The sequence below is a fragment of the Capra hircus genome, chromosome 13, assembly GCF_001704415.2.
Source record: "Capra hircus breed San Clemente chromosome 13, ASM170441v1, whole genome shotgun sequence".
Lineage (NCBI taxonomy): Eukaryota > Metazoa > Chordata > Mammalia > Artiodactyla > Bovidae > Capra > Capra hircus.
Window position 1 is genome coordinate 55,880,220 of NC_030820.1, and position 12,422 is coordinate 55,892,641.

General features: G+C 42.9%; 1 protein-coding gene across 1 annotated transcript in view; it reads right to left on the reverse strand.

Annotated features, from left to right (window-relative positions):
• Positions 1-12,422, reverse strand: part of CDH26 (cadherin 26) — a 48,884-nt gene that overhangs the window by 19,018 nt on the left and 17,444 nt on the right. The window contains exons 5-8 of the mRNA XM_005688418.3: positions 6,526-6,673; positions 2,927-3,093; positions 2,602-2,730; positions 751-936 (exon numbers count right to left, since the gene is read on the reverse strand). Coding sequence (XP_005688475.3) covers positions 751-936; positions 2,602-2,730; positions 2,927-3,093; positions 6,526-6,673 — 630 coding nt within the window. The remainder of the gene's footprint in view (positions 1-750; positions 937-2,601; positions 2,731-2,926; positions 3,094-6,525; positions 6,674-12,422) is intronic.

A 12,422-nucleotide genomic window follows, 5' to 3' on the forward strand; every position in this document is an offset into this window, starting at 1 on the left:
CCTCGGCATCATCCGGGAGCTTGTTACACTGACAAGCAGAATAGGCCCCACTCCAGATATATTCATTCAGGTCTGCCTTTGAAGCTGACCCCCAGGCTGACTCACTTGCACTACACCAGAGGCACTGGTCATTCTAGGGTCTACTGAGAGCAATTAAGACTAAAGGCGCTAGAGTCAGACTGCTCCAGTCAGAACCCCTACTCCAGTCATGTGACTTCGTGAAAACAACCCAGCCTCTCTGGGCTTCAGTTTCTTCATCATTAAATGAGATAATAATACTTTATTGCAGGGCCAACTCTCTATTAGGCACAGCAGGCATAGTGTCAGGAGCCCACAGTATTTTTACGGGTCCATGCAAATGTTCTAATTTATTTCAAGCCCAGAATAAAAATGTACTCATGGGGTTCGAGAAAATGTCGTTGATGATTTTATCACATCAGGAGAAAGAAACTGATGGGACTACATAAACCTACTAAATTTTGTCTAAAACAGACCCAAAGAATTGAATGTTGAAGTAACTGGTCATATCAAAAATAATCTTGAATACTGATATGATTTTGATGGAAGGAGCCATGAAGGCAAAAAGCTGAGGATCCACACAGCCCTGCGTTCCTCACTGGCCATGGTGACTTGTGACCCAGCAGGCCATGTGCTCAGAACACATGGATCATCTGTTGGCACCTACTTCATTGTCAGGAGTCCTACAGAAAGGGCCTCGATATCTACAGCCACCTTCTCAGATGCATTTACCTTGATAACATTTAAAATCCCTTCATTGGTCTCAGGATCCGTCGAAACGTCAAAATGTCCCTCTTCGTTGCCGTTTGTTATGTTGAACTTCACTCTCCACGCTGCTGTAGATGGTGAATCACCATCTTGAACCCCGAGACGTAACACACCCTGGTTGGCCCAGCCTTCCGAAATCTGAATGTTATACTGAGAGAGATGATCGTCATTGTCATGGAGAAAAAGAAACACAGTCAGAAAAGAGAACAGAGAAGAAGAAAGAAAACATAGAGAGACAACAACTTGGATGCTTCTCCTATGATTGAACTTGACCACTAAGGATCTGGAAGTCTGTCTGTTATAGCAGAAAACGTGTCAACAACAAATTATCTTGTCCCTGTGACTGGATGCCCAAATAACTGAAGAGCTGCGTAACTTTAAAAGTGCCCTTTTTTTTTTTAATTTTAAAATCTTTAATTCTTACATGTGTTTTATCCAATGCAAGGCACCACTTTTTAGAATAACAGTACACACCTTATTTTATGCTGCCTACAAAAATCTAACTCTACTAGGATAGAGCTCTTATGTATTTTAATTAAGGTGATAATCTTTCTAATACATAATAGATCTTTAAAATAGCTCCTTATTCAATACTTTTGGTGACAAGATAATTTCTCCAGCACATCAAAATAACAATGTGTATTTTTTTTCCAGCCCTACTTTCAAGAGTACAGCTTTTTACTAAGTTGGAGAAGGATTTTGAAACAAGACTCAGATATAATAAATATGTTTCAGTTATTACATACTGTTAAGTGAGGTGCTTTCATTGAAAATATTCAAACTTCAGTTTATACAATTAATTTTTTTTAATGACACAAAAAATAAGTGTTTGTAGCATTTGTTTATTCAACAAAGACTGTTGTGTACCAGATTCTGGTTTAGATGCTGTGAACTAAACAGCAAAAATCCCATCCCCAAGGAGCTGAGAACTGAGTGTATGTATGTTGGGGGGTCAGGTTGGAAATTTAACCAGGTCATCAGAAAAGACTTCCCTGAGAGGGGTCAGAAGAAAGACAGAAATACAATGGATGTTTTCCTCTTAAAAATTAATATGGAAGAGTGAAAAATTAAGAAATTAAAAGCAGATCATGACTGGTTTTTATTTCCTCTCTTAGCAATCTTCTGCATTTTAAGTGGTTTCGTATTCCCAAACTGATTGGGACAATGAGTGCCAGCACCTTCCTCAAGCCTGAGGACCTAGCAGCCTGTGAAATCTTGTGCGGAGCCCTATATATAAACCAGGTGAGCTGGGAAAGGCCTGGCCCAAGTCTGCCTGCCCATCTTCTTATTTCAGAGCTCCGAACATTGTGGGTCAGGCTTGGGACAACTGGGCATGGTGGCAGACATTTCTGGTTGTCACAACTTGGGATGCTACTGGCCTCCAGTGGGCAGAGGTCAAGGATGCTATTGTTCAACTTGGTACAGGTCACTGGGCAGCCCCTCCCCACCCTCCCTGTGCCCTTCCTCCATCTCTAAAACATCAGCAGTGTGGAAAGTGAGAGGTCCTGAAGTGGGCAGAGCCTGGATCCTTTGTCTTCCCCGAGCCTTGGCCATCTCACCTGCAGGATGGAAAATGCAGCAGCTCCAACCAGTGAAAACCTAGGGATTCCTGTCAACACACTGAACACTGTTCTGGCCCAAAATAGTAACAAATGTAGGCTCACGTGATTGCTATTAACTGGTTCCCTATCGATGCAATTGACTTCTTGATTCTAAGCTGGAGTTATTTTGGAGATTGCCTGTATCTTGGGTGATGGAGGAATTCCCTCAGCAAACAGAGCCTGGGGCATGGAGGCTGTTCGTGTGGGGACTTACGTGGTCCTGCGTGAACCTGGGCATGTGGTTGTTGCTGTCTTGCACGTGCACATGGACAGTGGCTGTGGATGAGAGCGGCGGGTGGCCATAATCCCTCGCTCCAATGAGTAGTGTAAACCGAGGCGCCATCTACATAAGGAGGAAAAGGTAGGTGAAACCCTTCAAACACAGGAAAAGGAAATCTAATACAGAAATGTTCCATTGTAGCAATTTTAGTAGCCAGTCTAGCCACAGAGGGTTTCTCACTGCAAATGCAGACCCTAAGTCTGGGGCTGAGAGAGGGAGAACCCATTTTATTTTTCCAAAGCAATAAAGTGCACATAACCTCATAATCTAAGCATCCTGACAGTCGCACTTCTCCACTAACACGGTCAATCCGGAAACCACTCTCTCTCAGTACCGGTGTTTGAGAAACAAGGAAGTAAAGCACTTGAGAGTTTGGAGTATTTTCTTGATCCAGATCCACTGCTAACATCTGAAAAACAGGTTGACCTGGAAAGAATTTTTTAAATTGTTACTATTGGCCAACAGCAGCCTATCCAACCAGTAGAAGAATGATTCTTTGCTGAATGGCACTGGGGCTTACCCCAGAACGGATTGAGTGTGTAAATACAAAGGTCAAGCTATAGACATACTAGACAAAGTGAAGAGGAATATTTAAATCGTCATAAGGTCAAGAAGGACTTTCTAATCATGATTGCAAATTCAGAGGCTTAAAGGACAAAATCAATAGATCAATGTTTAAGTGTGCGGCAAAAAAAAAAAACTATATAAAAGGAAGGAAATGATAAACCAGGAAAATATACTTGGAATACATGTTGGCCGACAGAGACATAGACATTCTTAATGTCAAAGGAGGAGGTTGAAGTCAAGAAGAAAAACTGACAGTGATGCTAACAGAAGTGGACAAAGAAAAGAAACAAGCAACTGACAAGGGAGCTAGAAATGGCCAGGAAAGTTATCACATGTTCAAGCACTTGGTAATTAGAGATGAACAATACACTAAGCCCTGTCATATGCTGCTGGGCTATGGATAAACTGCAACACGAAAGTTGTTTGTGTGGTTTGGAGCAGCAATTCTACCTGTCTGAATTTGCGCTAAGTAGCCAATGCTTGATGGCACACGCTTTTAGCTCAGATATGTTCACTGAAGCATGTTTTGTAAAAATAACAAAATGTGACAATGAGATGTAAATGCAACAAAAGAAGATCAGTTAAAAATCTTAAAGCACATCCATAAAATAAAATATGACACACAAGATGCTCTAGGAGAATACTGTTAGGTTATAAACAGTAAAATTGCATTTTTAAAGAGAAAATTCTTAAATATGCACACATAAAAAGTCATGCTCATATATTTGTGTGTGTGTTAGTCACTCAGTTGTGTTTGACACTTTGTGACCCCATGAACCATAGTCCACCAGGCTTCTGCCCATGGGATTCCCCAGGCAAGAATCCTGGAATGGGCGGCCATGTTCTTCTTCAGGTGATATATTTATACATATATGATACCAAGGGAACATTTCATGCAAAGATGGGCTCGATAAAGGACAGAAATGGTATGGACCTAACAGAAGCAGAAGATATTAAGAAGAGGTGGCAAGAATACACAGCAGAACTGTACAAAAAAGATCTTCACGACCCAGATAATCACGATGGTATGATCACTCATCTAGAGCCAGACATCCTGGAATGTGAAGTCAAGTGGGCCTTAGAAAGCATCACTACGACCAAAGCTAGTGGAGGTAATGGAATTTCAGTGGAGCTATTTCAAATCCTGAAAGATGATGCTGTGAAAGTGCTGCACTCAATATGCCAGCGAATTTGAAAAACTCAGCAGCGGTCACAGGACTGGAAAAGGTCAGTTTTCATTCCAATCCCAAAGAAAGGCAATGCCAAAGAATGCTTAAACTACCGCACAATTGCACTCATCTCACATGCTAGTAAAGTAATGCTCAAAATTCTCCAAGCCAGGCTTCAACAATATGTGAACCATGAACTCCCTGATGTTCAAGCTGGTTTTAGAAAAGGCAGAGGAGCCAGAGATCAAATTGCCAACATTCACTGGATCATGGAAAAAGCAAGAGAATTCCAGAAAAACATCTATTTCTGCTTTATTGACTATGCCAAAGCCTTTGACTGTATGGATCACAGTAAACTGTGGAAAATTCTGAGAGAGATTGGAATACCAGACCACCTGACCTGCCTCTTGGGAAACCTATATGCAGGTCAGGAAGCAACAGTTAGAACTGGACATGGAACAACAGACTGGTTCCAAATAGGAAAAGGAGTACGTCAAGGCTGTATATTGTCACCCTGCTTATTTAACTTATATGCAGAGTACATCATGAGAAACGCTGGACTGGAAGAAACACAAGCTGGAATCAAGATTGCCCAGAGAAATATCAATAACCTCAGATATGCAGATGGCACCACCCTTATGGCAGAAAGTGAAGAGGAGCTAAAAAGCCTCTTGATGAAAGTGAAAGAGGAGAGTGAAAAAGTTGGCTTAAAGCTCAACATTCAGAAAACGAAGATCATGGCATCCGGTCCCATCATTTCATGGGAAATAGATGGGGAAACAGTGGAAACAGTGTCAGACTTTATTTTTGGGGGCTCCAAAATCACTGCAGATGGTGAATGCAGCCATGAAATTAAAAGACGCTTACTCCTCGGAAGGAAAGTTATGACCAACCTAGATAGCATATTCAAAAGCAGAGACATTACTTTGCTGACTAAGGTCCGCTTAGTCAAGGCTATGGTTTTTCCTGCGGTCATGTATGGATGTGAGAGTTGGACTGTGAAGAAGGCTGAGCGCCGAAGAATTGATGCTTTTGAACTGTGGTGCTGGAGAAGACTCTTGAGAGTCCCTTGGACTGCAAGGAGATCCAACCAGTCCATTCTGAAGGAGATCAACCCTGGGATTTCTTTGGAAGGAATGATGCTGAAATTCCAGTACTTTGGCCACCTCATGCGAAGAGTTGACTCATTGGAAAAGACTCTGATGCTGGGAGGGATTGGGGGCAGGAGAAGGGGACGACAGAGGATGAGATGGCTGGATGGCATCACGGAATCGATGGACGTGAGTCTGTGTGAACTCCGGGAGATGGTGATGGACATGGAGGCCTGGCATGCTGCAATTCATGGGGTCGCAAAGAGTCGGACAAGACTGAGTGACTGAACTGAACTGAATATAAACACATATACATTTTGTACTATGATAAAGATGAAAAAAATATGTAGATATACAAATATACGTTTGTAATTATCTGTATAAATCTGTGAATATATACACACATATAAATGTAACATACCATGTGTGTATACACACACACATATGTAAAGTACAAAGAAGAATATTGAAAGAATCTAAACTAGAACATTAACGGTACTTATCTCTAATTGGTAGCATTAAAGATGCTTCCTATTTCAGTCTTTTTGTTTCTTGGAATTTTCCAAATTTCCCAGAGACTGTTTTGCAAAATAAATAATGCTTTTTGTTATTCAAATAGATGCACATTTAAATGAGGATGATTCGGGTTTCAAGACTTGCAGAATCCTAGCTCAGGACTTTTAGATGCCATCTTGCTGCTATTTTACAGATGTTTACAGATGAGAACTTCGCAGAGATATGCAGGATCCCACCACCCACCTCTGCTTCTTCCTCCGTTCATTTATTTTAGGTTGATATTTACAGATTAGCTTTTCCAACTGACAATTTCCACATCATTTTGCTGCTGATACAAAATGAGGCATGGAGACCTCATGGCATTTTGCTCTCATCCAGGGCCTGTGACCTTTGGGATGTGAACAGTGAGAGGCTCCCTGAAGACAACTAGGACTGAGGCGCCCTGTCAGTACAGAAGCTGGAAAACCTTCACGGCACAGAGAAGGCAGGGACCCCCTCAGCCCCACCTTGCGCACCTGCGGCATGGTCCTCCTTCACACTGATGTTAAATTCCTTCTCAGGGAACTCGGGAGCGTGATCATTCACATCATTGATCCTGATGTTGATAATCAAGGATTTATCCACGATGTGTCCTGTTAAGCGGTTGGCAACATCAAAATAAACCTAAGAAGCAGAGAAACCATATTACTGTTGCAGAACCATTGATTTGATGGCACGAATCCCATCCCAGTCAGTAATACTGTGTGTCCTGCATCAGTGTCCTCCATAGACTGAAAGTTCCTGAAGGCAGGGGTCACAGGCTCTCATTCACCCTGAGACCCCAGGGACTGAGCATAGACTGGGCACTCAACAAGTGTTTGTAGGACAGATCAATGAGCTGACTTGAAAAAACACTTCATTCATTATTATTATTAATAGTAGGTTCAAATCTCAATTTCTCCAGTTGTATCAACATAGGCAAGTTGTTATGAGCCTCAGTTCCTATATACTATATGTCTTGTAATGAAAAGTAAGCACACTACTGCATATTGGTGAAACGTTGCAGAGAGAAAACACTTAAGCTTTGGGGAGAGGGAACATTTAAAAGCAACTAGGACTAGGGATTCCCTGCAGCTCTAGTGCTTGGGGCTTAGTTCTTTCATTGCCGTGGGCCCAAGTTCGATCCCCGCAAGCCCCACAACCAATAAATAAATAAACCTAGGACACCTATGGGCTTCCTTGATGGCTTGGTGGGTAAAGAATCTGCCTGCAATACAGGAGACACAGGAGATGAGGCTTCAATCCCTGGGTTGGGAAGATGCCCTGGAGGAGGACACGGCAGCCCACGCCAGTATTCTGGCCTGAAAGATCCCATGGACAGAGGAGCCTGGTGGGCTACCATCCAAAGGGTCTCAAAGAGTCCAACACAACTGAGCAACCAAACACACACACACATACACACACACACAGAATAATAAGCTAGAAATCATTAAGAAAGATAATTTACAACCCCAAGTGTTCAGAAGTTAAGCAAAGCATTTCTAAATAATGTACAGATCAAAGAAGAAATCACAATGGAAATCAGAAAATATTTTGAACTAAATGGTAATTGAAACACAACAAATCAAAATGCATTTTCCTCTCAACATTCAAATATCAAACTCAGACTTTCTCTTCGTGCTTTGATTCTGTAGAAGCTAGCAGCTCACTAAAAGCTTGCAAAATGATTGTTTACAGACACGCAACCATTTTTGTGTTTGGCAATAGGGATTTTTGAGATTTGCCTGTACTATAACTTCTAGGTCTCAAATTCCCTGTTGAAAGCATGTTACCAAGACACTTTTGCCTGAATTATATTCTGCTTATACAAAATGTTTAGTGAAATAAACGTGCAGTTCTTTTATTCTTCACATCAAAGGCTTGGGTGTGAAGAAGCAACCAGAAGTCTTTCTGACAGTGTGGTGGTGTAAAAGTTTCTACTTTGGTAGCATTCCTGGAGACTTTGGAGTCTTGCAAAACTCAACTCACAGTGAATCAGATTGGAGAAGTATTTATGGAATGAAAAAGTGAAGTGAAAGTGAAGTCGCTCAGTCGTGTCTGACTCTTCGTGACCCCATGGACCCCATGGAGCCTATCAGGCTCCTCCATCCATGGGATTTTCCAGGCAAGAGTGCTGGAGTGGATTGCCATTTCCTTCCCCAGGGGATCTTCCCGACCCAGGGATCGAACCCGGGTCTCCCACATTGCAGGCAGACGCTTTACCCGTCTGAGCCACCAGGGAAGCTGGTAGAATGAAAAGGTAGAAAGAAAATAAGCCACACATTTGCCACTGACAAAGGAACAAACATGGCAAAGGTGCCATTGATCTGAGGGGTCATGATCTCACAAGGTCTTGTGAATGTCCCTGATTTGTGCTCCATAACAGAATCACTGTCGAAAGCAGAAAGCTCATGGGCCAGGTCCATCATTCTGCCTCAGCCAAATCACATCTATAAGAGATTCAGGAACTGCATCATCACCCACTTACACAAAACAGCTGTTACGTGTGGAAACCAACAAAAAGGCAGCCTGAACCACAAGAGCCTTGATTCTGTTTTTTGAAAATAACAGTACCTATCCCAGCACTGACTAATGATTGCTTGCTGGAAAGGGCATTCTCTGGAACTGCTGAAGATGTAAGTGAATGGAAGCATCTTGAGAGGACAAGTGTCCTTACACGACCCCCGCTGCAGAGCTCCTCCCATCATTCTGCTCTGAGCAGATACTAAAATTGGTGTGCGTGCATGCGTGCATACATGCACGTGTGCAACAAAAGCTGAGGTGCCAGTGGGAATCCTTGGGTCCTTCTGTCTCCTTGAAAGCCAATTACACCCTGTTGTTACCATATTTTTTGCAAATGATTATGTGAAGTTGTGCGTGCATGCGTGCTAAGTCCTTAAGTCAAGTCTGACTTTCTGCGACCCTATGGGCTGTAGCCCACCAGGCTCCTCTGTCCATGGGATTCTCCAGGCAAGAATATTGGAGTAGGTTGCCATTTCTTTCTCCAGGGGCTTTTTCTGAACCAGAGATCAAACTCACATCTCTTGCATCTCCTGCACTGGCAAGCAGGTTCTTTACCACTAGTACCACCTGGGAAGCTCCATGTGAAGCTGTAAGGACACACAAAATATTAAACATAAAAACATATAAACAAAAGCAATGTTCTTAAGTCCACTCCTGAGGACACTTAGAGAGCATCTTCCTCAAGTGGTTCATTCAGGAGGGTGGTCCATGAGATTGCCTCAGCACCAATGAGGCATTTGGTGCCAACTCTTGAAGACAACAACAACAGACTGGTTCCAAATAGAAAAAGGGGTATGTCAAGGCTATATATTGTCACCCTGCTTATTTAACATATGCAGAGTACATCGTGAGAAACACTGGGCTGGAGGAAGCACAAGCTGGAATCAAGAATGCCAGCAGAAATATCAATAACCTCCCATATGCAGATGACACCACCCTGATGGCACAAAGTGAAGAGGACTAAACAGCCTCTTGATGAAAGTGAAAGAGAAGAGTGAAAAAGTTGGCTTAAAGCTCAACATTCAGAAAACGAAGATCATGGCATCTGGTCCCATCACTTCATGGCAAATAGATGGAGAAACAGTGGAAACAGTGGCTGACTTTATTTGGGGGGCCTCCAAAATCACTGCAGACTGTGACTGCAGCCATGAAATTAAAAGACGCTTACTCCTTGGAAGGAAAGTTATGACCAACCTAGATAGCATATTCAAAAGCAGAGACATTACTTTGTCGACAAAGGTCCATCTGGTCAAGGCTATGGTTTTTCCAGTGGTCATGTATGGATGTGAGAGTTGGACTATAAAGAAAGCTGAGTGCCGAAGAATTGATGCTTTTGAACCGTGGTGTTGGAGAAGACTCTTGAGAGTCCCTTGGACTCCACAGAGATCCAACCAGTCCATCCTAAAGGAGATCAGTCCTGGATGTTCATTGATAGGACTGAAGTTGAAGCTGAAACTCCAATACTTTGGCCACCTGATGTGAAGAGCTGACTTATGTGAAAAGACCCTGACGCTGGGAAAGATTGAGGGCAGGAAGAGAAGGGGTCAACAGAGGATGAGATGGCTGGATGGCATCACCGACTCAATGGACGTGAGTTTGAGTGAACTCCAGGAGTTGGTGATGGACAGGGAGGCCTGGCGTGCTGTGGTTCATGGTGTCTCAAAGAGTCGGACATGACTGAGTGACTGAACTGAACTGAACTTGAAGACAAGGTTTTAAGGGAGGAGGCACCACTGTCTTAGTCATTTATCTTTAGGGCGGAAGAAACAGAAAATGACTCAGAGACCACATCAGAGGGATCCAGCAATGACTCTGCTCCCTGAAGAATGAGCAGTTCTCCAGTATCACAAATGCACCTGTCATGTCAGGGCAATTTAGAGACTATTCATGCAGAGAAATTACTGTTCTTGCACGAGGTCAAAATGTTTAAATGGAATCCTTAGTTTTCATAAAATTTAATAATTTTTTAGCCTATGAATGTTGACAATAGGCAGTACAAATGCTTGCAAGGACATAGATGCAAGGTGGTCACCTCTGTGGAATCAGATCAGAGAAGAAATTGGGAGTGAGGAGAGGTTTTTAATGACTATACCATTAGCATAAATAAGTAAATAAAGTCTTAGGGATTTTTAAATTCCATAAGAAGCCTTTATTAGCTTTATACCTAAAAAGTAAGATAAGCAACAGGAAAGTCTCATTCACTACTTGTGGGAATGCAAACGGTGTAGCTACTTTGGAAGACAGTTTGGCAATTTCTTACAAAACTAAACATACTCTTACCACACAATCCAACAATCATGTTACGTCCTGAACATGGATGTTCAGTTTTATTCATAATCATTAAAATTTGGAAGCAACCAAGATGGCCTTCAGCAGGTGAACGGATAAACAAAGAGCGGTACATCCATAGTATTCCACAATGGAATATTTTTCAGCAATGGGAAGACATGGAGGAAGCTTCAGTGCATATTGCCAAGAGAAAGGAGACAATCTTGAACAGGTGACAGACTGTACCATTCCAACCCTATGATATGCTGGAAAAGGCAAAACCATGCAGACAGTAACAGGATCAGCAGTTGCCAAGGGCTCCGAGGAGAGGAAGGAATGAATAGATGGAGCACAGGGGAACCTTAGGGCAGTGAAACCATGATGCCAGAAGGGTGGGTGCATGTCACTATACATTGCCAAAACCCAGAGAATGTACAGCACAAAGAGTGAATCCACGTGTAAACTATGGGCTTCGGTTAACGATTATGTATGGCATTGGTTCATCGATCGTAACAAATGTCCTATAGTAATGCAGAATATTAATAATAGAGCAAACTATGGGATGAGTGGGAAAGTGAGCAGGTAATAGGAACTCTGTGCATGTGTGCGTGCTATGTCCCTTCAGTCGTATCTGACTCTTTGCGACCCCATGGACTGTAGCCAGCCAGGGTCCTTTGTCCATGGCATTCTCCAGGCAAGAATACTGGAGTGGGTTGCCATACCCTCCTCCAGGGGATCTTCCTGACCTCGGGGTCAAACTCGCATCTCCAGGAGGTAGATTCTTTACCACTGAGTCACTGGGGAAGCCCATAGGAATTCTGTACTTTCTATCTATTTTTCTGTAACTCCAAAATGGTTCTAAGAAATAAAGTCTATTAATTTTAAAAAAGGGCCCCTGTTTGCAAAATAAGGCATAGGCAATCATATATATATATATATATATAAAGTAGGTCTACTCTGACTTGCTATGAATCTCTCATTGCTTTAGGAAAAAAATAGCAATTTTATTTGTTGAAGACTGAAAAGCTTTCGGGAAGTCCGCAGAGAGTCAGAAGGAACACCAAGGAGCTCTCAAGCAAATGACCTTTTATGGTGGGAATGCTGGTTTCTCCTCTCAAGGGGCCTCTGGTGACTAGATCCAGAGCCCTGCTCAGAGACAATGAGTAAGTATGGGGCTTATTGCCAGAGAAGAAGCTCCAATGTGGCCCAGGGAGGGTGGACTTGCCCGGGGCCTGGCTGAGTCTGAGTCTGAGTCTGAAGTCGCTCAGTCGTGTCTGACTCTTTGCGACCCCATGGACTGTAGCCTATCAGGCTCCTCCATCCATGGGATTTTCCAGGCAAGAGTGCTGGAGTGGATTGCCATTTCCTTCTCCAGGGGATCTTCCCGACCCAGGGATCGAACCCAGGTCTCCCGCATTGCAGGCAGACGCTTTACCATCTGAGCCACCAGGGAAGCTCAGCTCCTTTCTTCTTTCATAAGTCCTGGAGGGAGGCTCCCTTGTATTCCTCCTCTGCAACATTTTAAAAATATATTTATTTATTTGGCTGCAGTGAGTCTTAGTTGTGGCACACAAAATCTTGGGTCTTCTTGTGGCAGGGAGAT